This window comes from Phalangium opilio, unplaced genomic scaffold, assembly GCF_054372755.1.
Source record: "Phalangium opilio isolate 3A_F unplaced genomic scaffold, DU_Popi_V2 ptg000037l_1, whole genome shotgun sequence".
Lineage (NCBI taxonomy): Eukaryota > Metazoa > Arthropoda > Arachnida > Opiliones > Phalangiidae > Phalangium > Phalangium opilio.
In genome coordinates, this window is record NW_028324160.1 from 8,475,388 (window position 1) to 8,502,304 (window position 26,917).

Genomic DNA, 26,917 nt, shown 5'->3' on the forward strand with positions numbered 1-26,917 from the left:
ACTATTTACAAGAACCAAAAAATATAATTATATTGGTAGTTTGCCAAAAATCATGAAGGCCTATAACTCTAGTACGCATGCAAGTATTGGTTTCGCTCCAAAAGATGTTAATATCGAAAATGAACATTTAGTATGGCAGCGTTTGTATGGCAATCAAAAACCTGCTAAACCCCCAAAGTTAAAGATGGGTGATTTCGTCAGACTGTCAAAGAGTAAACCTCTTTTCGAAAAGGGATATAAAGGCTATTGGACGAGGGAAATATTTACCGTATCAAAAGTTCTTTACAGAAATCCAGTTTGTTACGTAGTTAAAGATTCCAACGACGAAGAAATAAGAGGTGCCTTTTACGAATGCGAACTTCAAAAAGTGGTCTACTGATATATGTCTATTGACAAATAAATAAATGTTCATTTTAATCTAGTTAACCATGTCGAACGATTCATTTTATGTTACACTCGTAAGTTCGGCTTCTATGAATGTCTTTCCGGATAACACGCAATCTCATTTTAAAGTTCAGTTACCAGCTCCTTTAAACTTAGTTGGTAATTGGCATGTGGGGCCTGCCGAAGCATTTTTACCCCAGGCTTGGGATAATGTATCCGGCGAGTACATGACTATACTGAAAACAGCTGGGACCAGTATAAGATACAACTTGTCGCGGGAAACTTGCGTGGAGACGAATACGATGTTTATAAGAGTTTAATTAAATCTATTAATAATGCCATACCCCCCGAAATACGACGGTCGGTTTATATGTTTATCACCTACAGTGATGACAATGAGAAGGCTTTTTGCGCTCTGAGAGCTAAAAATGGATATGAAGTTCAAATACCGGAAGAAATGGGGAAACTCTTTTGCTTACCCTTCATGGATTGGATCAAAGAGAGATACACTTTTCCCGAAAAACTGATTAAAAGAAAGAAAGACGATCCTTTAGAACTAAATAGTTCCAATAATTTTTTACATATAAGAAAAAGAAAAGGCCCAACGAATCCAAGGGAAATTACTCTGCAAATTCAACCCGGCCAGTATAACCATATTGAAAATGTTATTGAAGCAATGCGCCACGAGAACACAGTAGTAATTTTGTAATTAAGCTTAATCCCGACGGAAAAGTTAACGTAAAATGTGAGAATAACTATTATTTGTCTTTTAACAAAAATCAGTCTGGTCTAGGTAGACTATTAGGGTTTAATATGGACCAAATGGATAGACCCCTTATGGATGAAACTGGAAAAAGTGTAGCCGATATAGACAAGGGTACGGCTAGTTTGTATATTTATACAAATTTAATCCTACCACAAGTGGTTGGTGACGTTTATGCCCCTCTTCTGAGGGTTATACCATTAATAAATGATAAATCTTCTAGCTTAGATGTACATAGGTTTCAAAACATTGATTATTACCCTTTAAGATGTCCATCATTTGAAATGATCGAAATTGATATGAGGAAAGATTTCGGAGAAAATATTATGTTTAAATTAAACAAGTCCGTCATAAAACTTCATTTCATTCTCAAGCATGTCTCGAAGTAACATATATCTAAACTACTACTTAAGCCAAACCGGAAATGGTTTTAATCACTTCCGGGGGCCTGTATTTCAAAGAGGAAACGGACTCGGAAGCATCTTCAAAAGTTTAATTGGATATATTACACCGATATTTCGACCAGCAGGTAAAGTGTTAGGTAGGGAAGCTCTCAGAACGGGGTCGAGAATAGCAGGGGATCTCGTAGCAGGAAGAAACCTAAGAGAATCATTGAAATCAAATTTGAGCGAAGCAGGATCAAATTTACTACAAAAGGCTAGCCAACACTTGGCTCAACAACAAACGCGCCAAGGACTTCGCAGAAAGCTGAAGCCTAAAAAGCGATCAAAAAAAAGAAAAAGAACGAAAACCGATTTTCTCGATTAAAAATAACAATGGTTGAAGGAATGATGTCTGAACTGGATTTGTTCGCGGAGCCACCAACAAATTACAACATAGAAAATAGTGATTATGCTATGTATAAAGCTTTGGCTTCGCTTTCTGATGATGGACCAATTGAATTTTTTATCCCTGGATCTAATGACGTCTTTATGGATTTGTCTAAAACCTTATTGCAAGTTCGAGTCAAACTAGTTAAGGAGGATGGATCTTCTTTAACTACCCAAGACAAGGACGTTGGTCCTACAAATTTATTACACGCATCTTTATTTAGTCAAGTTGACGTATTTTTTGGAGATACGCAAGTTAATACACCAACGAATGCCTACCCATATTTGGCATTTTTTGAAACACATTTAAACTATGGTACAAGTGCCAAAAAGTCCTATCTTTCTTCAAAAATGTATTACAAAGATGACCCTGTGGACGCTAGTAAAATGTTTTTACCCGCGTCAAACAACGACAAGAATGGAATGCAGAAACGAAGAGATCGGGCTGCCCTATCGAAACGCATTGATATGTTGGGTGATTTACATTTGGATGTATGTCGAATGAGTCGATTTCTCATTAATAATATTGATGTACGGTTTCGCTTCATAAAGTCAGTTAATGAATTTGCAATTATATCTACAGCAGCACTTAATCCTAAATTTAAAATTAAAATTGACGATGTTACATTATTTATAAAAAAGATTAAAATAAATAATGAGATTATGTTAGCTCAGGCGATGGTACACGAAAATCACAATGTAATTTATCCAATTAACAGAACAGTGTTAAAATACTTTTCCATCAGTAGCGGTTCCACTGACATTATTCGAGAAAATGTCTTTATGGAAAGACAACCATCACGCGTAGTTATCGGCTTAGTTAGAACAACAGCCTTTAATGGAGCCCTAGATTTGAATAGCTTTGAATACAATCATTTTAATTTAAGCTACTTGGCACTAACAATTGGAAATCAAACATATCCCAATCCTCCGTTTACACCCCACTATGCCGTTAACGAGTATTCCAGAGAGTACCTCTCAAACTATACGGCCTTGGATTTGTTCAAAAGTAATAAAGGAAACTGTATTACTTTCGAAAATAATCGAAATTTTAACGTGTAAACCTGTAACAAGACCTTTTTTTCCTCGGTGTATTTGCTTTCGATCAAAAACCATTACCGCCAAAGCAAGCTAAATGTTGTTTTTGTCTAAATACGGAACCTTCATCGAGTCCAGGACTTCATTGGTTAGCTATATATGTAAATAATAATGTAGGGAACTTTTTTGATTCTTATGGAAATGATCCCTCTTATTATAATCTTAGCGATCTTTATGTCTACGCTAAAGAATGGTTTATAAACCCTGTACCTGTTCAATATCCATTATCTTTAACAAGCGGTTTACATTGTATTTTTTATCTAGTTAAGGCCTGTTACGGTTATAATCTAAACGTTATTATTCAAGATTTATATAAACCAAATGATTTAATGTATAATGAAGCTTTGGTTCTATTGTTTTTATGTAATCATTTGTTGAAACATCAAAATAAATATTGCAATCAATAAAAAACGTTTATTTAAATTTTTCTTTCCATAGTGTAGTGGGTACAACAGTTTTTTATCTTTTCTGGTTTTACGTTTAGAATGAAGAGGCGAATATAGTGTTTGTAATTTTTCAAATTCATCTAATGATTGAGCCACGCTGTTTTTACGTAGAGTTTTTTTTCTTTTGGGTGTTGGAGACTTAGCCGCTATAGCCGTAGCCGTAAATGGCTGCCATGTCAAGGTGGACCCGCTAGGTGGTGCTTGAAAAATGGTGGAACCCTGTGCAGAAGCGGTAGGCATAATGGGGGTAGTTGCGTGTATTCCTGTTAGGCTCGAAGTAATGGGTAAAGTAGCGGTAGAAGTAGAAACCACCGGGGTAGAAGGTAGCGCTGGATAAGTTGTAGGAGGTGCCGATACAGTTTTTACGGTAATGGGTTGTACTAGTTTCTTCATATTTAAATATTTTTGCAGGGTTTCCAAGTATTCTCTAAGTTTAGTTTCTGTAGACCCGGACTTTCGAAGAATGTTATGCATTTCTTGATCTAGCTCAGATAATTCTTTACCCACCGGATCCAAAATGGTATTGGCAGGCACCAAAACCATTTTCTTCATGTTAAACTTTTTATAGCTGAGATAGCACTAGGGATAATACTAGCCAGTAACATTGGCCAAAAGGCTCCGCCTGATTGATTAATCATCAACTGACGCTTCTTACTTAATGGCAAAGACTTTTGAGCCAATAGCCTTATAACTCTCCTGTGACGTTTTAAATGATTTTTTAGTTTGGAGGTCAAAGGTATCCCGCCGTGTGTAATGTTAAAACAAATATTACAAAGCGTCTTTAATTGATCTTTGGTACTGTTTTTTAGAATGTGTTTTCTTTGAATTTTATTGCTTCGTTTAAGCAAAGTTAGGTAGGGGTATTTCTTACGAAGTGAGACCGGCAGAATCATTGTATTAAATAGATTAAAAATGCACCGTCACTCTTTCTTATTCGTCGATAAATACGTACATATTTCCATCTGGAGGGAGGACATTTGTTCTAACTCGTAGACATTCATCCGTGGCTTGATGACAGTCAATCAAAATGTACGAGTGCGGCTTTTCAGTAGCAATGGCGTAGGCCTTCACTAGAAACTGACTTTTTCTAGGAAAAACTTGCCTACTTAAAAATTGTATTGGCGATGAATCCCTGGGACATTTGAATATTAAAATATAAACGCAATTTAGGCTAATCAATCTGAACTCTTTATTTTTACTAAATAAGCTCTGTGTAATTAAAATTATGCTGGTATTATAGTGGTGACTCCCCTTAATAAACATATCAGCTATTTCTTTACTATTACCACATTCTGAAGCTAAATCATCCAACACCAGGAGGTTATTTTGATTTCTATTCCAAAATTCTTCGTTATTCGGAGGTAACCCTTCCAAAAATTCTATTTCAGGGATTTCCCTTTTCAGATCATCAAATTTATTTTGGTAAATTGAATAGCAATAAACTATCCGATCTGGTTTTGGACTAATCATGCATGTTCTATATCTTAATAAATTAAAAACCCACGATGATTTACCACACATGCTAGAGCCTGCGCATAACATCTGAAAGGGCGCCACAAATTTTATTCGACACGCCATGGTTAATAAATGTAATTAAAATGACACAAAAAATTCAACACTCGAATATTTTATTGCTCAGTTCGAATTGTATATATTTTGAGTAACATTTTTTCCACCTTTCGAATACGATCTTTAAACCTTAGCGCATCGTAAAGGGCGTAATTACGTCTATCTTCGATAGGTATTTCAAACACAGTTACATTTGGTGAAAAATGTACATTCTTTTTAGATCTACTCATCCTGAGTTGTCTCTGTTAAGTAACCATATGCAAATGTATTAAAACCCTTAACTACGCGCTTCTTAAATGTATATCCAAATGTCTTTTCCATTTTTTTATTTATTATTGTTGCCGTATATTTATCTCTACGTACATTAAAAGGAACGGCTACTTTAATTCTTTTCGATTGATTATGAATACTTTCAAATATGGAGTCAAAATTTACAATATTTTCATTTATTCGATTTTGAAGACTTAAGCCCTTTACTTTCACGATAGTTTTGTTGTCTGTAGTTTTCAGGGCGTAACTTTTTGGAGCATTGCAAACAAATTCTAAAATTGATTCCTCTCCCAGTTCGTTTACCCAACACCCCAAGTTAATACCGGTGGGGGGTATGTAGTCCCCCTCTTTTGCAACAAAGATTACGCTATCAGTATCCATATAAAGTACACGCTCATTCAACTTTGCAAGTGTTTCATAAAGAGTTAATCTACCATAACATGAAACAAAGCTGGCAACATATGGGTTCCCCTTATAATATGTGGGTTGAAACTCATCCTTAAAACTATACGTTAACAAACATAGCTCTTCGTTTAGGGGCCTTAAATCTATAAGTTCTTTTGTGTCGTCTACTAAAATGCCAATTAGATCTTTATAATCATCTATTATGATAGACTTTGGTTTGTTAGTATTTAATCCAAATTTTCCCCATAGTGAGTTCAAACAAATTTTTGAGATTGCTCTCATAGCAGGGTTTTTAGTTACCTCATCCATTTCGATTTTGATTCCTTCAGTCTCATAAATTGAATCTAAATATTCCCTCTTTTCTTCGAAGGTTTTAACTGAGGAGGGGAACCCCGAGTTGGCCTGCTTAATCTTTAAAAATTTATTTACGTAACCACCGAAAAGTCCGTCGCTTACACCTTTTTCATATTTGAAAGTTTCTTTATAATGATGCACTTCTGATATTTTTAAAAGTTTGTTACCCATTTCCATAGCTTTATAAATTTCTGGGGTACACCACACGCCCGAAATTGACCTTTCACCATCGCTATGACTACAAAGTTCAGTATTTTCTTCGATTACACAAGATTTACATAAAGGAAAATACAATCGCCCATTATGTCTGTAGGGTAATACAGGAATGTACAGACCATATGGGGGTAACAATGTCGCCGACATGATTCCAAAATAAGCGTCTTTCCGATAATCAAAATTGAATTGAATCACCTCAGGGAAATGCTTCGGGTAAATACCATATTTATTTTGACTAGGGTATAAAGACATAATGTCAAAATATAAAATACGTTCATTTTTACTTGGATCTGCTTTATAGTATAACTTTAGGGGTTCGCATCTTCCTCCATAAAGCGCTGATCTTGATAAGATAGGGTCACACACTTCGACTGAATTACAAAATTCCCTAAAATCTGAATTTTCAGCCATCAGTTTATCGTAATCACATTCCCACATAGTAATGATCTCAGCCCTAGGATGAAGCTCTTTAATGTATTGTATTCTATCAAGTCCTTTTTCGTAAATAACTTTATTGGTTTCCTTAACTACGCTATTCCACTCACTTCCTTTGTAACACTTTTTACACGCGTGATATAAACAGCCCATGAATTCTAAAATTATTTCCGGGTCACTACAATAACCATCAACTGCATATGGTCCAATTTTCTTTTCTCCTGATGCTGACATTACAGTTTGAATCTCGACGTTTCTTTCCTTACTTACCCATGCCATCCATTTTATGGCTTTCTTGCTCTGGTTACCTGAACCACGGAATCCAGGGTTTGGAACGACACCAAGGGTATTCTTCTGTAAGTATGTGTGAAGATACACCGAAGTACAAGCTCCAGCTATGGTTATCGCACCGCAATTCATTGGGTCTAAACCCGTTACTGTTTTGAAATGGTTACGAAAACAGTCTACACCCTTCTGAAGAACTTGGACATCAGCCACGCAATATTCTTGTAACTCTAACATGGCATTATAAACGGGTTGTTTTGACTTTTCACTATACCACCTTTCAAAAGCTATGTTATCATCTTTTTTCATAAACTCTGGCTGAAAATAAGATTTATCGGGAATTTTTCCACAATAATCTAAATTGTTTTTGTTTAAAAAGATATATGGGAAAAACTGCTTGCAGGTTGAACCCAACTGAAATGTCTCCGAAAAAGCCCTTAATGGTATAGCCAGAAAGGAAAAACTACATATAAATTTTAAATTTTGGTTTTTAACAAACATTGCTAGCAGTTTTGCTCCATCGAATATAATTTCTATTTTTCCATAATTATGGATTAACCATTGTAAAATGAAAAACCCGTCATAGGCTCTCATGTTATGAGCAACAATAGTAACATTTTCAAACCTAGGTTTGGTTACTCTACGTCTTTTGTTGTCTCTTGTAAAAACAATTTTTTCATCTACTTGGGTTAGGTATTGCATAAATTTGTCTACGCAATCTAGTCCTCTAAAAATGTTATAATCGTAAACATTTTCCTCTATTTGCATAGCAGAAACTAGAAGTATTGGGGTATGAAGGGAATTATCTACTATACATTCGGTATCGAAATAACAATAAGTTGTTTCCTTATACTTTTTAGTAAGGGGTTGGACATAACAAAGCCTAGGCGGGTGTTCAATTTTACATTTTGGGCATACTTTACTACATTTGTGGTTTTTTTCAATTTCCTCGCAGCAAATTTTGCATCGTTTTACTTTTTCACAAATTTTATTAGTTCTATGTATTTGGAAGCATTCGGGACCTTTAAAATACCTATTACAATCTGGACATTTCACGACGTCCAAGGATGGGCTCTCGTGGAATGTCTCAGAGTAACATCGCCAACATTTTGTGGGTTCATTATAACATTTATGATTTGAGGCCCTAAATACATTACTAAATGTTACTAAGCATTTGTTACAATAAGAAACACATCCGAACATGGCTGCTAAACTTTTAATAACATGCATATGTGTATCTACAAGCAGAAGGAAAATTTTTTTTTCAGCGTAAATTTCACCTTCATAAATTTTCTTAAAATTATTTTCAGCGCTAAACACTATAATTTGGTATTCGGGTTCTAAGATATTTGAAAAGCCGAAATCTGTTCTATACTAACGGGTCCTACCGGTAAGTTAGCTTCATGGTGAAGTTTTAGGGCCTCTTCCCTCTGTAGCGGTCTGTTAGGTGCCTGTATTCTACGGTATCGGTTATAGTCGAAACCAGATCTATCTTGTTTTTGTTGTTTTAAATAGGTTAAATCCGCAACCATTTTTCCGCACACTATGCTTCGAGCTACGCAAAGATCGTCATCGTTTAAAATTGGTAAAAAAGTCCTCCCGTTTTTCATGTAATGTTCTAGTGATAACATCGATCTATTTCTGACTGATTTTCTACCCGATATTGGAATATCAGTTTTTAGAAAAATTGCATCAATTCTAATATCACCGTCTAAAATGAAATTACGATTTGATTGACTAACTTGACTTATAGCACCAAAAGGCCTATCAACTGTCAGTTCGTTCAACGCCATAAATCTTAAATTTATGGCATTTTCCAGCTGGTCACTTCTAACACAAAACCTGACTCTGTTGTAGTCTCTACCCGCGTTGATAATAGTCTCAATGATTGATTGAAATATGAGTTTCAATTTTTCATATAGTTCCGTCACACATATTTTATCAAGGTTTTTAAAGATAATTTTGTATTCGTAGGATGAACAGTTAAATTTCCTAGATCTGGCTACATTTACTTTAACTAATTCATAAAAGTTTTCTGCTCTAAAAATAGAAAGGTCTAGTGGTTCATCATCAGACATTTTACTACTTCAACGTAACCTTCTTCAAGATGCTCGATATTAGTTCTACTACTTCCGGTATATCGACGGCCTTCAAATCCAGTTGCTTCTCGCGCGCTTGGCCCCTATATTTCGTTATTAGACAACCCTTTTCTTTTATTTTCTCGATTTCCAACATCCCAGGCAAACAGGAACTATGCGGTAACTTATTCAGAGATGCTAATTTCAAAACCTTAACTAAGTCGTCTACTATTTCAATGGGTATGCATACCCCCGATTTAAGGGGTATTCTGAGTAGAGCGTACTTTCTTATGTCTACGTATAATTTATTATTAAACTTGCATAGTTTAACTCCTATTTGTTCGGATTGACTAAACTGTAGTTGAAGAGTCTCCCAAGGGTTGCTGCTTTGAGCCTAGATAACATAAAACTATGGGGTAGTAAGAAAAAGTACCAAAAATATATATATTTATATATATTACTTACCATTTTGAAGAAATTATTAATTTTAGCGGGTAGATTAAGCGAAAGCAATGAGGATATTTTGTAGTTTGCGGGGCGGTGGGTGCGGTATTTATATTGTTCAGACTTCTTAAAGGGAGTGTAAAAGGTAATTTATGTAGTTTATCATGCCTACCGCTTTTGTACGTGAAAGCAGGGGAAAATTGGCGCTACATACTTAAACGAATAGAGAAATAAAACTTAACAACCATACCTTTAAATAAAATTAAAATTTCTTGGAACTCAAGCCTTAGAAACAATGACGTTTTAGTTAATTCGAAGTTCAGGCATAGAAGGATTTTTCTTGGAATTATGACTCAACGCAACAATTAACTTTGAAGTCTAATAATATGCTTTACTATACTTAAACTACCTTTGCCCAAAAATCTAATATCACCTCCGTCATACATTGTATAAATAGTAGTTATTGGAAAAATAGACTTATAGTTTCACACTCAAAGATCTCAGGTAACATTAGGTCGATTGGTAGCGTATTGGCTGCTAAATATGGAATTCGAAAGATCCTGGTTCGATTCCAGTTATCGGTAAGTAACTTTTCAATCGACCTAATGTTACTTTTGGCGAATATTTTTATCTAATTAACAGTAGGTATTTAAGGGGAAATTTAAAGCTTAAGGGCACATACAACATTCAGTTATTAACTTTTAAGCATCTCTTCATATATTTAAAATCAATATGGAACCTCGGTCACCCATGTCTTTGAGATCCATGCCCGTTAGAGCGTTAGTAGTAACAATGGAATTCGATTTAGCTAATACGGAGCAAACCTTAAATGATATTAAGAAAACAGTTCCGTGCCAACTTTGGGGAGTATCTGAACGGGTATTTTGGAAAGCGGCTATTGGTGAGCGAGGAAACCTGGGCGAAGAGGATCTATACCCCGAAGAAATGCCAAATTGGCTTTGGATCACAGAATCAGAAATTGAATTCGAAGTGGATAATCGCTAGACTTTTGCTCAATTTCAAGCTACGCAAAGGAATAGAGTTACCATCCCTTTCTTTTTATTGGATGAGTACCACCACATAGAATATGACTATTTTTTAAAAAAATGGAGAAAAGTTGAAAGGAAATGCCAACGTAGAGTTTGCAGAGACTGTTTTGTCTTTTTTAGCGATATGGACGAACCAAATACGAAATATCTAGCGGTAAAAACTCATACAGTAGTGCATCGAGACGACATGATGGTAGAAGTAATTTGGGACGTTCAGAAAAGTTTCTGTAGTAATTGCATAAAAAACCTTTATTTAATATGTATAGTGAGGAATTTTGTTCGCATAATACCGGCTGGCATACTAATAGCAATCGTAGATCATTTACATTTAGAGACCAAGAAGAGGTAACTCATACTAAAGTGGCTCGTGTATCTTTTTACATTAATTTTTTTTATTTATTGTAAATTGTAGTATAATAAACTTAAATTCTCAGTCAGATACATTGTTTTCATTTCTAGCGAAAGGGGTTTACATCTCGCATTCCTAGCGAAAGGGTTTTACAGCTACCATTTCCAGTTAACAGGATGGTATGACTTTTGTTTCATAAGAAAAGGGTTGGATTTTCTGCCGTTTAAGACAACTAAATAGATGAAGCTCTATACGCATTGCTAATTTAAATGAAGAGGAGTAGGAGTTCGTTTATTTTTCGTTCATTACCCATTTTTGTCATGTATATTGATTTTATTTTAGTGGCTAACACCCTGGCACGTTTATAACTCATAACGATAGTTCACTTTTAGAATATTTTTCTTGAAATTTATTAAAGTGCAAATTTCAAAAACTAGGCACCCCAAAACTAATTTAAATATAGCAAAAAATGTTACCTTTCAATGTGAATATATGTATTCCTTATTTAAGTTGATGATCACAAAAACAAACGTGGTTTTTACTCGAAAATTACACGCTTGAAACCACTATATCCACACAAATTATATTTTGCACTCGTACTTAAAATCATTTTCATCAAAAACTTTAAACCAAGTTGAAAACAAAAAGCCTTTTTTAAAGAATTTTGACCATTTTTCTATTGAAATTTTAGATAACTTGGTAAGACCTCTAAATGACCGTCTTTAGCTGATTTCTAAGAAACATCCGATTCCAAGAAGTGCTTGTAACAGTAAAATCACGTGCTATAAACGTTCTAGTACATAATTTGTAATTGGTTAGTTTTTTAAACCTTCTACCCAGATGGTTAAGTCAGCCAATAAGCTTAGCACTTCTTAATACAAACAAAGGTCTTTCCATTTATATTTTATATAGCTGACTTGTAAATATTCCATAAGAACAGTACGTGACTTTGTAAATATCGCCTTAATTCTATGCCATTAGAAAATGCTTATAAAAAAAAATAATCTAACTTTAACAATAGAAGTTTGTAACAAATAGTCCCAATGTAACAATAAAAACGTTTGTATTATTAGAGTAAAACTTAAGGCAAATATGACGTCATTCGTCGAACTGTTATAATAGACGTCATTCGTCGAACAGTTATAATATAGGCGCATTGATTGGTTGAATTAGATATGACGTCATTCGTATTACTCTTTTTTGGAGATCACCTGAACTTTGAGGAAAAACTATATTAGGTAGGAACTCAACGTCGAAATCGTCATTTCTTAACCGCTTTAAAATGAACCAAGTTCACAATATTTCGGAGAAAGTAGAAGTTTGGGTTGGTAATGTCACGACCCCAAAGGTATATTTTAGACGTACCGACACTCGTGTACAAATATCATTAAAGAAACACGTTTGGTCTAATATTTGGGAGTTTTCCAACGAAATCGACGCTTTCTTCAAAGGAAATTCGCCGAGGTTTTCCGTCTGGCTACATCCAACTACTACCAATTTAAAGCTAGAATGCTTCGTAAACCGGAAAGGTCATATATTTGACATTAGAAAATACACGAGAGGATGTCGAGAAAAATACAACATTTTGTACGCTACAAGCGGGGGCATTTCCTTTAACCAATCTAGTTGGGATTATTTGAAGAAAATTAAAGCCCTCATAGACTTAGAGCTACACGAAAAAACAAGAGCCGTTGAAACTATGAGAGAAGCGATTCTGAAAAACGTAACGGAAATCTTATTGGAGATGACCCAATGCTGCGACAATACCTCTTGCCAAAACAAAATAGCCCACGATATTATGTGCGAGTCCGAAGAAACTGACTGGAACGAATGGGTCGAAAAAAACCTAGTGAAAGCTTTAAAAGTAATTAACTACGATAATGTCATTGAAAAGTTTCGCAAAGATTTTGGTACTAATCTACCTATTGATGAACCATTTCTTTACAACTACATTGTAAACGATGTAAATGATTTAAAAACTAAACTGATATATATTTGAAGGCATTGAATAAAACGTATTATAGCCAGTTCGTGTTGTTGAATAAATAATCCCTATTACTGATTAGTCACACGCAAGGTATGAAAACAGAAAGGTTAAGGTTTGATGTTACCGAGGGAAAACACCTCTTAATTCTTTAAAAGGACAGTCTCAGGATAAAAAACTAAAGGGATAGTCTCAGTATAAAATCTCAGTAAATAGTAAAAATTTAACAATAGAATTTTTCCTGGAATTGAATAGTACGAAACTAGAGCCGCGCGCGGAGTTAAAATGGGGGAAGGAACTCGCGGCGCGCGCGGTAAACCCCGCGGGGGTGAGGGGGGGAAGGAACTCGCGGGGAACTCGCGAAGATTCACCGCGGCGGCGGCGGCGGCGTGCTCCAGTTCCCACGCTCCAGTTCCCATGACCCAGTTCCCTTGACCCAGTTCCCATGACCCAGTTCCCACGCACCTACTTTATACCTCTACCGTGGTACGAAATGTAGCCCTATACTACTGGCGGACACAAGCAATGAGCGCTCGAGAAGGGGGGCGACCAAAGAGGAAAGCACCTTGTGGTCGCCACCGTCCTCGGTCGTCCAAAAGGTCCCCCAGAACGCGTACACGAATGCTCGCGAGGCAACCAAACAAATCTGGGGTGAGGCGTTGACCGTTGACGGTAGTGATAAACGGTGAGGAAACTAATGGAATCCCTAGAAAGGCATCTCTAGAGGAGAGTAACGGGGAGACCTTAGGGTTTATCTTAAACCAGGAGTGAATTGCGCTTGCGTAAAACGGTATTCGGGTGTTAGTGTAAGATGTATCAAATAAGCAATGCGAAATGTGGGGAATCTGTGGGAAGAATTGCCTGAATAGCGCTTGAGATATAGGATTTTGGTGCAAAACTAATAGTCGGTATACCGAAACCGCTCGGAAAGCGTCAATTTTGCTTTGAACATGGACGAGACCAAGCCCGCCGTGACAACGGAGAGGGTAAAGCGACCGGGACGGCACCCATAATTGACAACCATTCCACATTGATGGATTAAGTCCATCCCTAAAATTATTGGGTATACTAAGTTTGAAACAAAATGGGCTTGAACGGATTTCACTTTACCGGGCAACGAGAACTCTACATTAGTTGAGCCCGTAGACGTTACACGCGTTTTGTTTGCTAATTTAATACCTAGACGGTGTCGTCTCCTAGAATTAGAGATTGGCTTAAGGTTCTCCCTGAAACTATCGTCAATTAGGGTATAAGTAGAACCTGGATCTACTAAAGCTGTATAATTCTCGCCACCAATAGAAAGGGAAATCCGTGCAAGTTGCGGTTGGTTGTGGGTTTCATCTAGTATACTATTTACTACGGGATCTATTGCCTTGTGCCGGTTGGGGTTCCCGTGACTGACCTTCCGGGCTGCTCGTTTCCCTGGTTGTGGCGGTTATTTTTGGTGCATTTAGGCTTAATATGGCCACGTTCACCACACCCTTGACATACAGGAACAAATGGGGCGGCTTTAGGGTTGAAATTAGTGGCAGGAGTAATGACGGCAGGCGGATTTTGGCGAGGGGGGAAACTCTGCACCGGTTGGCGGCAGTGGAACTGATAGTGACCAGTACGGCCGCAGTTCATACAAATTACAGCGGGCTTGTTTTGTCGCGAGCTATTTCCAACCGAGGGATCGGATGTAGAACTAGTTTTTGAACCTTGCGAGGCGTGTGCAATCTTTACAGCGTCTGCAATTAATTCGCGGCCACGGCTATAATCTTTTGTGGCCAGGAGCTATTTAATTTCCGGGTCTAAATTTCTGCGGATCAAACGCACTTGTTCACGATGTAAAACAGGTTCAGATAATTTGCGTATAAGGGTTAACACCGCTTCGCCATAATTAGCGGGGTTTTCGTTCGGCTTTTGGACACGCCTTGAAATTTGTTCAAATATGAAATCATCATCCGTGTCCTGTTCAAACTCAGCCCGAAGGGCTTCGGAAAACTCCGCAAACGTGAAGTACGAGGGTTGCAATTCAAACCACTCAAACGCCGCGCCGGTTAACATAATAGGAATCCAGTGTCTGAGAAATATGTCTTCAGGACAATCACGGCTAACTAATACCTGGCGGGCCTTGGTTAAAAAATCTTTTACTCCTAAGCTTGTATTAGAACCGTTAAAAGTAGGAGGGGAGACTGATGGCAACCATGAATTCGGGAGCCCTAATTGGGGACGGGTTTGCTGGGACCCGTTTACCGAAGGAACGGCAGGGCCTAACACGGCTCCAGCGGGGCTGGGGCAAGAGCCTACGGTACCAAACGTACTAACGGGACCGGGGGCTAATGGAACATTTTGCACTAAGGGAGCCGGTACCTGCTGCTGTGAATTAGCTAAGGGCAAATTAACTTGTTGCGCTGGAATTACATTATTAATTGTAGGCGTTGTTGGGTTTGGGGCATTATTCTGAGCCGCAACCTGATTAGTCTGCTGAAAAGCAGCAAACTGATTACTTAACAGAGCTACGTGCTGCATCAAGGCATGCATTTGTAGCTGTATGGCGACCATAGGGTCATTAGTTGGATTGGGGGCAGCAGGGGATGGCATAGCCGATTGCGTTCCAATAGGTGGCGTTATACTCAACACCGGTGGCGTTAAATTACCAGCTGACGAAACCAAAGTATTTTGGGTTGAATTCGGTGTAGAAAATACTACAGTGGGAGTCGAGGGGATACCCCCGCTAGCAACACTGTTTAAGCTAGGGACTATAGGGGGCGGGCCAGTTACTGTTGACGTAGGCGTAGCGCTAGTACCAGCTACTAAAGAATTGGCATGGGACGTCATGCTGAGTTTTGGACGTTTAGGTATTCTCGTTTTAAACTGGACGCTTCTTTCTACCGACACCAGGGGGTTAACATTAATATTGTGTTAATTTTCCTTTATGTTATTTAAAGTTAGATTTATTTTTGAAATAACTTTTTAGTGTTGGTCACGCTCTCCTCAGTTAACGTATTTTGCTCGTTGAGATTAGAGTACCCTAATTTTTTTATTTTTGGTCGAGGAAAGGGCTATTTTTCATAGAAAGGGGCATGAATGAATTAGTCACCAGTACCGCCAGAGAAAATGGTTAGGCCTAGCTAGCCGCTCAATGAGGTTCAAAATTTTCCATACAAACAATTTTCCAAGTTCAGTACCACCCGGAGTTAGGTTTTATAGAGTGATGGTGGACGCATTGTCACCCTAAGCCGTTGAACTCAACTCGCCCGCTGGTCGGTGCGAGGAAGGGTTTTTCTATTCGGTTCCTAAATTTGTTTTTCTTGGTGTTTGCCGAATTTTTTTTATAGATGTCCATAATATGGAGTTTTCTAAGTTAAATTATTTTGTAATTTTTAGTTAGCCTCTGACCAGCCCGTTTAGTTATTTCACCTTTAGCAATATAATTTTCAATGGATATAATTCCAGTTAAATTTTTTAGTTTTTAGTTTTAGAGAAAGAAAGAGAGAAAGAAAGAGAGAAAGAAAGAGAGAAAGAAAGAGAGAAAGAAAGAAAGAGAGAAAGAAAGAGAGAAAGAAAGAAAGAGAGAAAGAAAGAGAGAAAGAAAGAGGGAAAGAAAGAGAGAGAGAGAAAGAGAGAAAGAAAGAGAGAGAAAGAAAGAGAGAGAAAGAAAGAGAGAGAAAGAAAGAGAGAGAAAGAAAGAGAGAGAAAGAAAGAGAGAAAGAAAGAGAGAGAGAAAGAAAGAGAGAAAGAAAGAGAGAAAGAAAGAGAGAAAGGGAGAAAGAAAGAGAGAAAGAGAGAGAGAGAGAGAGAGGGAGAGGGAGAGAGGGAGAGAGAGAGAGAAAGAGAGAGAAAGAGAGTTTTTAAACCATAATGATATTATGCCTAAAATAGTAAAAAGATTAGACCCTCGTGATGCATTCTTCGGGGGGAGATGTTGCGCAACAAAACTATACCATAAAACAACAGGATCGGAGCGAATTCACTACGTGGATTTCACAAGTCTATACCCATTCATTAATAAAACCACCAAGATACCTATAGGACATCCTGAGATCATATTAGACAACTTTCCCGACATATTTTCATTTGATGGTCTTCTTAAATGCGACGTATTACCGGCCCAAAACCTCATTCACCTAGTTTTGCCTGTTCGTATTAACGGAAAACTAACGTTTCCGTTATGTTACACATGTTGTAAAACCCAGTTTCAAGGCGACTGCGAACATACTCCTGAACAAAGAGAATTGCGAGGTACATGGGTAGTCGACGAGTTACGTCATGCAGTAGAGAATGGTTACACAATCACACGAATGTACGAGGCTTGGTCATACAAAGTGACACAGTACGATTCCGAAACAAACCAGGGAGGACTGTTTAAAGACTATGTTAATACCTTTTTAGAGTATAAAACCCTAGCTAGCGGCTTTCCAGCAGATTGCCAGACTCAAGAAGATAAGGAGAACTATGTCAAAAGCTTCAAAGACGAAGAGGGTGTAGAACTGGATATCACTAAAGTAGAGAAAAACGAAGGTCTCAGATGCCTTAGCAAACTTATGCTCAACTCTTTTTGGGGTAAATTTGGCCAGAAAACAAGACACACCTCTACAGAACTAATCAAAGATGCCAACAAATTGTACGCACTAATATTAAATCCAGACTTGGAGGTTAAAAGTTTACTAACAATTAACGAAAACACAGTACTTGTAAAATACGAACACATTCTAGAAAACGAGATTGTGCACAAACACACAAACGTAGTTATCGCTTGTTAAACAACAGCTATGGCCCGATTACATTTACTAAAACATCTTGAAAAGGTCGGAGAGCTTTGTTTTTATTATGACACGGAGAGTTTAGTGTACCTTTCGCCAGACGGCGCTCATTTGCTACCCACTGGCGATTATTTAGGGGAGCTCAAAAATGAATTAGAATCTTATGGTAAAGACGCTTATATTTGTGAGTGGGGGAGTGCTGGACCCAAGAACTATTCTATGGACATTCTAGACCCTAAAACCGGCAAAAAAACTAAAATTATCAAAGTTAAAGGATTTTATTTAAACGCCTCTACTGAAAATTATATAAATTTTGAAACAATGAAGAAACTACTGGGAGTTAACAATGAATGTGAACCTCTAATGAACTCGGTTCAAGTCCCTATTGGCCCTCAAATCAGACGTCTACAAGATCACACTCTGATCACGATCAACCAGACCAAAACATATCAGGTCGTAGTGGATAAAGTTAGAATAATATCTGACTAAAACTACCCCATACGGTTATATTAACTAGAATCTTTGACATTTTCGACATAAGTTACTTGTATATATTTTAGATACCCAGTAGCAGTATTTTAATTTGTATCTCAAGTATTATTTTAAGTATTATTAACGTATTTCAATTATTAACATGTAACAATGTTTTAACTAATACGCAGCGTTTTTGGTAATATTTTTGCATTTAGTAAGCTTTTTTAATTAATATAAATTAGCACTTTAGTCAATAAGTATTGAATTGTTTTGTATAAGTGTAATTTTTATTTTTTGATGATAATTATAGTAACGTTTTTTAGTAATATTTTCATATTTGTATCCGTAATCGTATATCAGTATTTTAGCGCGTCAGAAAAAATATATTTTTTCGTCAATCCCGTGAACATTTTAGTTTAATAACTAGCCTGATATTTGTACTAAAATCGTATAATAACCATTGTAGCTTTTAAATCATATTAAAAGTAGTATTGTATTTTCTATGAAGGTACATGGGTATATATGTACTTAATAATCTCGCATGCAGTAATATTGTTCTATTTTTTATGATGGTGAATGTCGATGTGCTTAATCATATTTTTTTTTGAAGTAGTATTAATTTTGCATTTTAGTGAATTTGTTTGTTATCAAAACCATTGTAATTCGTATTGTCTAATGATGTTTTTAGTAACGATTGCGCATTTTAACTGTATATCAATATTTTATCGCGTATGAAAAAATATATATTTTTCAGTCAATCCTATGAGGGTTTTTAATTTAATAACTAGTATTGTGCTTGTTTGCCATGTATTCTACGTAACCCGTATTTTTCTAATGTTTTTTTAGTAATATTTCGCATTTTAACTCCAGTAATTGTACTTATCCTCCAAATTCGTATTAAAACTATGTAATCCTTATGTGCTGAGTTTTTTGAGCAGTATTGCTTCAATTTAACTTCTAATCAACTACCAAACTGTGTAAAAACTGCCGTAGTGCCACGTTTATGGTATTAAAATGTATCGTTTTAACACATGTATCTCGTTTACTAACTATAACACCCTACTGTAGTACCACGTAGTAGCTTAATTTGTACCCTTTTGCAATGTAAACATATCTCAATTAAAACTAGTTCTTTAGTATGACATAAGCCTACATGGAGAGACCTCAAAATCATACAAAGAACAACATTACAGGATGGTGTAGAAAGGGTTTACTGAACCTATATAAATCATCCCCTAAATGTATACAGTATCCTAAAGATACACCAAAATAATACCACTATGGACACTGAATGTAGTCACCATCGACAAGTCACGTGACTTCATACCGATACACCAAAAATAAATTCAAATTTCCCGCCAACAATATCACGTGATACGTGCCGTCCCCCCCAACCATATTTTCCCCCTTCAGGTACGGTACCATCTAGAGGAACGAGATAGATATAAAGGGGGGCAACAAAAGGGGCTACGTAACGGCCGCCTGTATACCGAATTAATTCGGTACGCAGGCGGCTATACTCTCTAATTGCATTATTTTCACCAAAAGCAAAAAACATGAAAAACCGTTGGCTCAAAGGTCCCCGTAAAGGTTTAAAAAATCCAAAATTAGACACAAAATGGTGTAAATTATAAATTTCAAGTAAAAGGTTTTTTTAAATAATTTTAGACACGACAACCTTCGAAATTTACTATTATTCATCTATATGAATAATAATAATAAAACGTTGGGAATGGGGTCCCCGTAGCGGATGTAGTAATTCAAATTTAAACACAAAATGCGATTTACTAAAAATATCAATTAAACAGGAAGACATCATAAACACGAAGCTGTTCCTGCTTCGTTATACGATATGAAGATAAATCGCAGTATTTTCACCAAAAGCAAATAACATGAAAAACCGTTGGCTCAAAGGTCCCCATATAGGATTTAAAAATCCAAAATTAGACACAAAATGGTGTAAATTATAAATTTCAAGTAAAAGTTTTTTTTAGATAGTTTTATACATGGCAACCTTCGAAGTTAACTTTTATTCATCCATATGAAAGCTAATAAAAAACGTTGGGAATAGGGTCCCCATAGCGGATGCAGTAATTCAAACTTAAACACAAAATGTGAATTATTACAAATTTCAATTTCACAGAAAGACATCAAAAAACACGAAGATATTTCTACTTCGTTATACGATATGAAGATAAATCGCATTATTTTCACCAAAAGAAAAAAAACATGAGAAACCGTTGGCTCAAAGGTCCCCGTAAAGGGTTTAAAAATCCAAAATTTAACTTAAAATGGTGTAAATTATAAATTTCAAGTAAAAGGTTTTATTTTAAATAATTTTAGACACGACAACCTTTGAAATTTACTATTATTCATCCATGTGAAAAATAATAGTAAAACGTTGGGAATGGGGTCCCCATAGCGGATGTAGTAATTCAAATTTATACACAAAATGTGATTTATTACAAATTTCAATTTCACAGAAAGACATCAAAAACACCGTTGGATCCAAGGTCCCCGTAAAGGATTTAAAAATACAAAATTAGACACATAATGGTGTAAATTATAAATTTCAATTGTTTTTAAAATAACTATAGACGACGACTTTTACTATTATGTATCCACATGAAAAATAATAAAAAACGTCGGAAAATGGATCATCATAGCAGAAGCGGTTAGTGAAATTGAAACACTAACAGGAAATTATTACGAATCGGCAATCTAGCTTAATAATAATAAAAGGCTTTTATTTAGGATATACCTTTAAAGGGAAATTCCAACTTATCTTTTTCTCTTCGTAAACATATTTTATATACCTTCCAAAACATGAAATCGAGGTCTAAAAAATTTTGAAGTCGCTTAAATTATTTTAATTAATTTAAATGAGCCCGCCATGTACCCCGCTGTTTTGGTTTATGACGTCGAACCCCCGGGTTCCACCATTGGATCTTAATAATAGCCAATTGCAGGCACAATCGCCAAAATGTCGACTGCTTATACTTTTGTTTTGATTCTTCTGAGTACTATCGTATCGTTCCTCGTTCGGCCACTGAAATCATGCCTCGGTGTATAATTGAAGGTTGCGAAAACAACTCTCACAACGCTAATCTTAGCTTTTTTCAATTCCCAAATTATATCCGGTTTCCTTCATTAACAATAAAATGGATCAGCAACGCCAAAATTCCTGTAAAAATGCTATTGAGAAAATCATGTCAGCCAAAGAGCCAAGGCTTAGCAACGAAAAGTCCATGGAAATTACCAAATACAGGGTATGCGAGGTGCATTTCACTCAGGAATGTTTTGAAGTTGAGCCGCCATTGAAAGTTATGATATGTGGGAAGAGGAAGCAGAAGATTCTTAAACATGGATCTGTACCAACACTCTTTGGTAGCGATATCAACATATCAGCTTCTAATGTTAGTAGGGCCACTGAAGAAGTCGTAAGCCCAGATATTCATTTCACTGGTGAACGTGAAATAGCTCAAAGCCACCAACAGGCTAATGTAAACAGTTTTGACATGAACACTCAAACTGAACCTGGGATCAAGATGACGTGCGATAAGGGTACAGAAACATGTACAGAACGTGACATACATCTTGAAATGGAGAAATTACAGAGGTCATGCGTTTCAAGTATCATTCAAGAACATTCATATCCGAAAGACACACGTCACACTTTAAATCGTTTAGCAACATTGACCAATGTAACTCCAAAGAAGGCTTCACTCTCTCACCCACTAATCCACTCAACCCCAATTTCAAAGGAGAACGATAGTTTTAATTTGGATGAAAGTAGTGATATTGAAGTATCAATGTATCAACCTTCGTTTGACGAATCCTTCACTACGAATAGTTCGATGGAGGAACCTGAAAGCTCGGAACAGATTGTTCGAGAAAAAAAGTTTATTGTTTTTGAAAGCAACCTAAATCAAATTTTATCTCGTGTAGTTTGCGATCACGAAGGTTGTACGAGTCGACTTGATATATCAGATGCAAAGAAATCTGAAATGGAAGGTAGCCTTCTGACTGTAAAAGCGGCATGCATAAATGGGCATCAATTTGTTTGGAAATCACAGCCTCTTCTAGGAAGAATGGCAGCAGGGAATATATTGATAGCAGCAGCTACGCTTCTTTCAGGTGGAACATTTAATCGCTTTCACTCATTCTTTGAATTTATGGGTTTGAAAGCAATCGGCAAGACTACCTTTTACTCATTGCAACAAAAACTATTGGTTCCTGAGATAAAGCGAACATGGAAAATTGAACAACAGAAAATTCTGAATGAATTAAAGAGAAGTCCAACTGTAAATCTCTCAGCGGATGGAAGATGCGACTCACCAGGTCACAGTGCAAAATATTGTACCTACACCTTAATGGATCAATTGACTGATAAATGCGTGCATTTTGAATTAATTCAAAAAACTGATGCAGAATTTAAATCCACAAATATGGAATTGCTGGGTTTGAAGAAATGCTTAAAAAAATGGACGATGAGGACATACCCGTAACACGTTTAACAACAGATCGCCACATACAATGTAGGGCTTTTATTAGGCAAGAATATTCGAACATAGATCATCAGTTTGATGTGTGGCATTTGAGTAAAGGATTTGGCAAAAAAGTTCTTGCACTTTCAAAGAAAAAAGAATGTGAAGAATTATCACCCTGGGTTAAGTCTTTGAAAAAACATCTGTGGTATTGCTCTGAAAAATGTGACCAGGACCCAGATAAGCTGGAAGATATGTGGAAATCAATTGGCTACCATGTTTTAAATGTACACAACTTTCGAGATTTGCCAAATTATAAAAAGTGCGCACACCCAAGGCTAACACAAGATGCTGAAAGAAGAAAAAAATGGCTAAAAAAAGGTTCTCCAGCTCATGATGGGCTTTTAAAGCTCATCAACAACAACCTACCAGTGAGGGATTTAAGGCAAACAAATGGTTATTCTCACACATCATGTTTAGAAAACTATCACAGTTTAATGAATAAATACTGCCCAAAACAACTCGACTTTGATTTTAAAGTAATGGAAGCGAGAATAATCCTCACTATCTTAGATCACAATTCTAATACCAAACGAGGATGCCTTTATGAAATGAACGATTCTGAAGTTCAAAATAAAGAAGAATTTGAATATTACTATTCAAAAGTTACTAATGAATGGCAAGCACGACCTATCAAAGAACCAAAGTCATATGACTTCATATTCACACTTCTTGAAAACATAATAAAAAGTTACGAGGATGGCAAACTAACCCTACCAGAAAAAAACCAACGACCCAAAAACATAGCACCTATTCCAAGACCAGAAAAATCCAAACTTCAGCGTGAAGCCAAAAAAAGAAGACTCGAATTTTAATATCTTATTTAAACAAGTTGGGAAGCCACAAGTTGTTTAATCACAAAACATTAACAAGGCCCATTTATCATATCACAAGATGTTTTGCATTTATTTTTGGCATAAGTGTTGGTCTTTACCTTATCACAAGAAAATTTGTACTGATTTTATCACAAAAATGTTATCAGATCCATAAATTAAAAAAATTACATTTGAAATATCACACAGTCTGCTAGTTTTTTTCATTTTAAAGCCTTCACTTAATAATATTGGTTTCATTTTAGAAATTTTATGAATTTTTAGAATGTAGGGTAGTTAAGGGTGGCCTTTCCACAATTAAGCATTCCATGCAGCTACAACTTCAGGTACAGGTTTATAGCTAACATACAAGTCAGCTGATTCCTCTGGGTATTCTTTTCTTATACTAAGAAGAACGCACATAGGAAGTGCTCTTCTATTATTTTTACCCAAAACATCATAAATCATATGAGTAAAACTTCTATATGCTGCATATCTATAGGTTCTGGAATATATAACGCTCAAGAGTAAGTAATTAAACTAAACAGGAAATCCCAATTTTAAGCATACTGATTTGACAAGGCTCTCGGTGGGACTGGTCTTCTTCTGGCATGCAAATATGTGCGATAGAGAGTTCGCAAAACTACGCGGTTCAAACAATTTGGTCCATAATCCTCAAATTGTGTGATGCAAACAGGGGTATTGATTGGAACTTCTTCCCTGAGGAATGTTTGTACCTTTCTAATTTGCTTGCAACATATGACTCCATTTTCAATATCTTTATTATTTATGTAAGTTTTGAGATTAGAGTCTCGCTCATCTTGACCAAGGCCTAACCATTCCGGCACGCAATGAAAACAGGAACAATTATCTTTAACCATGTCAACGTTTATTACCAACTCTTGAACTTGATTATTGGCGGCATTTTCTTCTATTAATCTCAATTCTTCATCGGTATACTTTGGTTCATCCTCGTAGGGAATAATGCCGCGTCTAAAAGACATTTTTGGTTTTTTCAGCTACCGATATATTTATATTAACTATAAGCAGTCGACATTTTGGCGATTGAGCCTGCAATTGGCTATTATTAAGATCCAATGGTGGAACCCGGGGGTTCGACGTCATAAACCAAAACAGCGGGGTACATGGCGGGCTCATTTAAATTAATTAAAATAATTTAAGCGACTTCAAAATTTTTTAGACCTCGATTTCATGTTTTGGAAGTTATATAAAATATGTTTACGAAGAGAAAAAGATAAGTTGGAATTTCCCTTTAAGTATTTTCTTATGTACAAAAGTGTCCCGCGTTTAAGTTAAGATTTCAAAAATAAAAAGAGAAAACCTCAGATTTTTCTGCTATTACTCAAGACTAGTAAGATTGATCAAATAATTGTTTATCTTATCTATAACAAGTTTGAAAGATTGTTCTTGTTTGATCTCCATTGGGAGCTCTATAACCCTTATGCTTCCAGCTTTTATTTCTATATTTGGTAAAATTTTCCGTACAGAAGTTATTTGTTGTGCCACGAGTTTTTACGTTATTATTTGTTGTTTGAAACCATCCTTGAATAAATCAGGGTAGTAACTAATTTTGATTCTGTACATGAATTTCAGCCCTTCTAGGTAGTAATTATGTTGCAGAGATGTAATATTAGCTTTTGCGCTGGCAGCTGTAAGTGAGTCATATTTTTGCGCTTTAGCTATCATCTTGATACACTCTTCATGTTTAGCAGTTCCCCTGCTATGTTCACAAAGCATTCGTTAAACATGTTTGCTACAGTTTCTGGATCTTTGCTTTTATTGGCCTTGTATTCCATCTCCGTTATAGGTTAGGTATTCTTTTGCTTGAGCTATGGCTTAATGGTTTTCCAAATATTGATCGTTTCATTACTGCCGATTCCAATATTAATTTTGAAGTATCTTGTCTTCTCTTTATGGATAAGAACGTTGACCAAGTTTCTCTGTTTCCTGTACATATTCTGGTACTTTTCCTTATGAGCGTGGTTTACTGTTCTTGTCTTTGTCTTGAATTTGTCTCTTATGTAAATTTGATGTTTTATATTTGAGGTCAGCCACGGGGCGTTTTTAGTAGATACATATTTTTTTTCTTAGCGGAGCATGCTTGTCCAGGTGGTTAATTATTTCATTTTGTAAACATCTGTAGGCCCTTTTCTGGGCTGTCAATGGATTCCTTAGCCTTGTTTTATTTTGTATGGAGTTCTTGAACGAATTTCGAGGTAATTTACTTATGCAGTTTTATGCTCATTTTCTTCCTTATGATCCATGTCAGGTCATGATCAGATGCTCCACATGCCTTTTACTCTGACCTCTGTGGTTGGTTCCGGGTGATTTACGTAAATATGATCAAGCAAACTTGTTGAGTTTATGGTAATTCAGGTCGGGGATGTTATCATTTGTATGAAATTCCTCAGTGTCTTGAGAGATAGTCTTGCCTTTGCCGATAGCGTGGTGGCTTTGAGGTTACAGTTCGTGTCCCCTATGATCAGAATTCCGTTGTTTGTCTTAAACAGTAAGAAATCGATGTTACTCCTTAGTTTAATGCCATAGACTTGTGCAGAGCTGTATTCTTAAAGAAAATAAATTAGATTTCAACTGAGGTTATCGACTCGCGAACAGGGTATACGGACTAAATACCCCCAAGACAAAAGACCCCCCCGGTCTTAATCCCCCCATTTTTATAAACGTACAAAATCCCCCCTCTCTCAAGACAAAATCCCCCGGTCATTTTCTCCTCATCCAAGTTAAGAGTACAAAATCCCCCCACTATCAAGACAAAATCCCCCACTCTCTAGTCAAAATCCGCCTACGCTCTAGACAAAATTCCCCAGTCATAATCCTCGGTTAGGTTATGTTAGGTTAGGTTAGGTTAGGTTGGGTTTGGTTAGATTAGGTTTGGTTAGGTTAGGTTAGGTTAGGTTGGGTTGGGTTGGGTTGACATGCAACTGTTCTTGAACTGTATCGGAAATAATTTGGCTTGGAATTAAGAAAATCTTCTTTCAATATTAAAGAATATAATTATTAAACGCATGAATTGATGTTTTTTCCTTATAAATCTTCATATAAATTGAAATCGTTCTCTAGGGTATTTTGTCGTAAACACAGTTTGGGGGGGAATTTGTCCTGGGGCTGGGGGTATTTTGTCTTCGGCATCCATTCGGGGGGATTTTGTCTCCTACCTGAGGGGATTATGTCCTTTTCTTCTTAAATGGGGGGATTATGTCCAGGAGGGAATATGTCCGGAAATTATGTCCAGGGGGGATTATGTCCTACATTCCGCGAACAGACAGCGCTTGGATTCAAGCTTACTTAACTTTCTATAGATTATTTCAGCCATAAAACTTTAAATAGAATTACTC

General features: G+C 36.4%; 1 protein-coding gene across 3 annotated transcripts; it reads right to left on the minus strand.

Moving 5' to 3' along the window:
- Positions 1 to 23,218: 23,218 nt before the first annotated feature.
- Positions 23,219 to 24,755, minus strand: LOC149684693 (uncharacterized). Of its 3 annotated transcripts, XM_089871345.1 has the most exons (4): positions 24,437 to 24,755; positions 24,278 to 24,318; positions 24,111 to 24,183; positions 23,219 to 24,045 (listed from the first exon to the last, which is right to left on the minus strand). In XM_089871345.1, the coding sequence occupies exons 1-4, from the start codon at positions 24,542 to 24,544 to the stop codon at positions 24,037 to 24,039; spliced, it is 231 nt and encodes a 76-aa protein (XP_089727471.1). In that variant the 5' UTR covers positions 24,545 to 24,755; the 3' UTR covers positions 23,219 to 24,036. The 3 variants fall into 3 exon arrangements, with proteins under 3 accessions (XP_089727471.1, XP_089727470.1, XP_089727469.1); XM_089871344.1 differs by having other exon boundaries at positions 24,278 to 24,755; XM_089871343.1 differs by having other exon boundaries at positions 24,111 to 24,755.
- Between the last annotated feature and the right edge of the window lie 2,162 nt (positions 24,756 to 26,917).

Bases quoted from the DNA above. Each gene is read 5' to 3' on its own strand.
- LOC149684693 (XM_089871343.1), bottom strand. From the start codon at position 24,544: ATGTCTTTTAGACGCGGCATTATTCCCTACGAGGATGAACCAAAGTAT. The intron at 24,046-24,110 runs GTATGCTTAAAA...TATATATTCCAG, and splicing joins CCGAGAGCCTTGTCAAATCA to AACCTATAGATATGCAGCAT.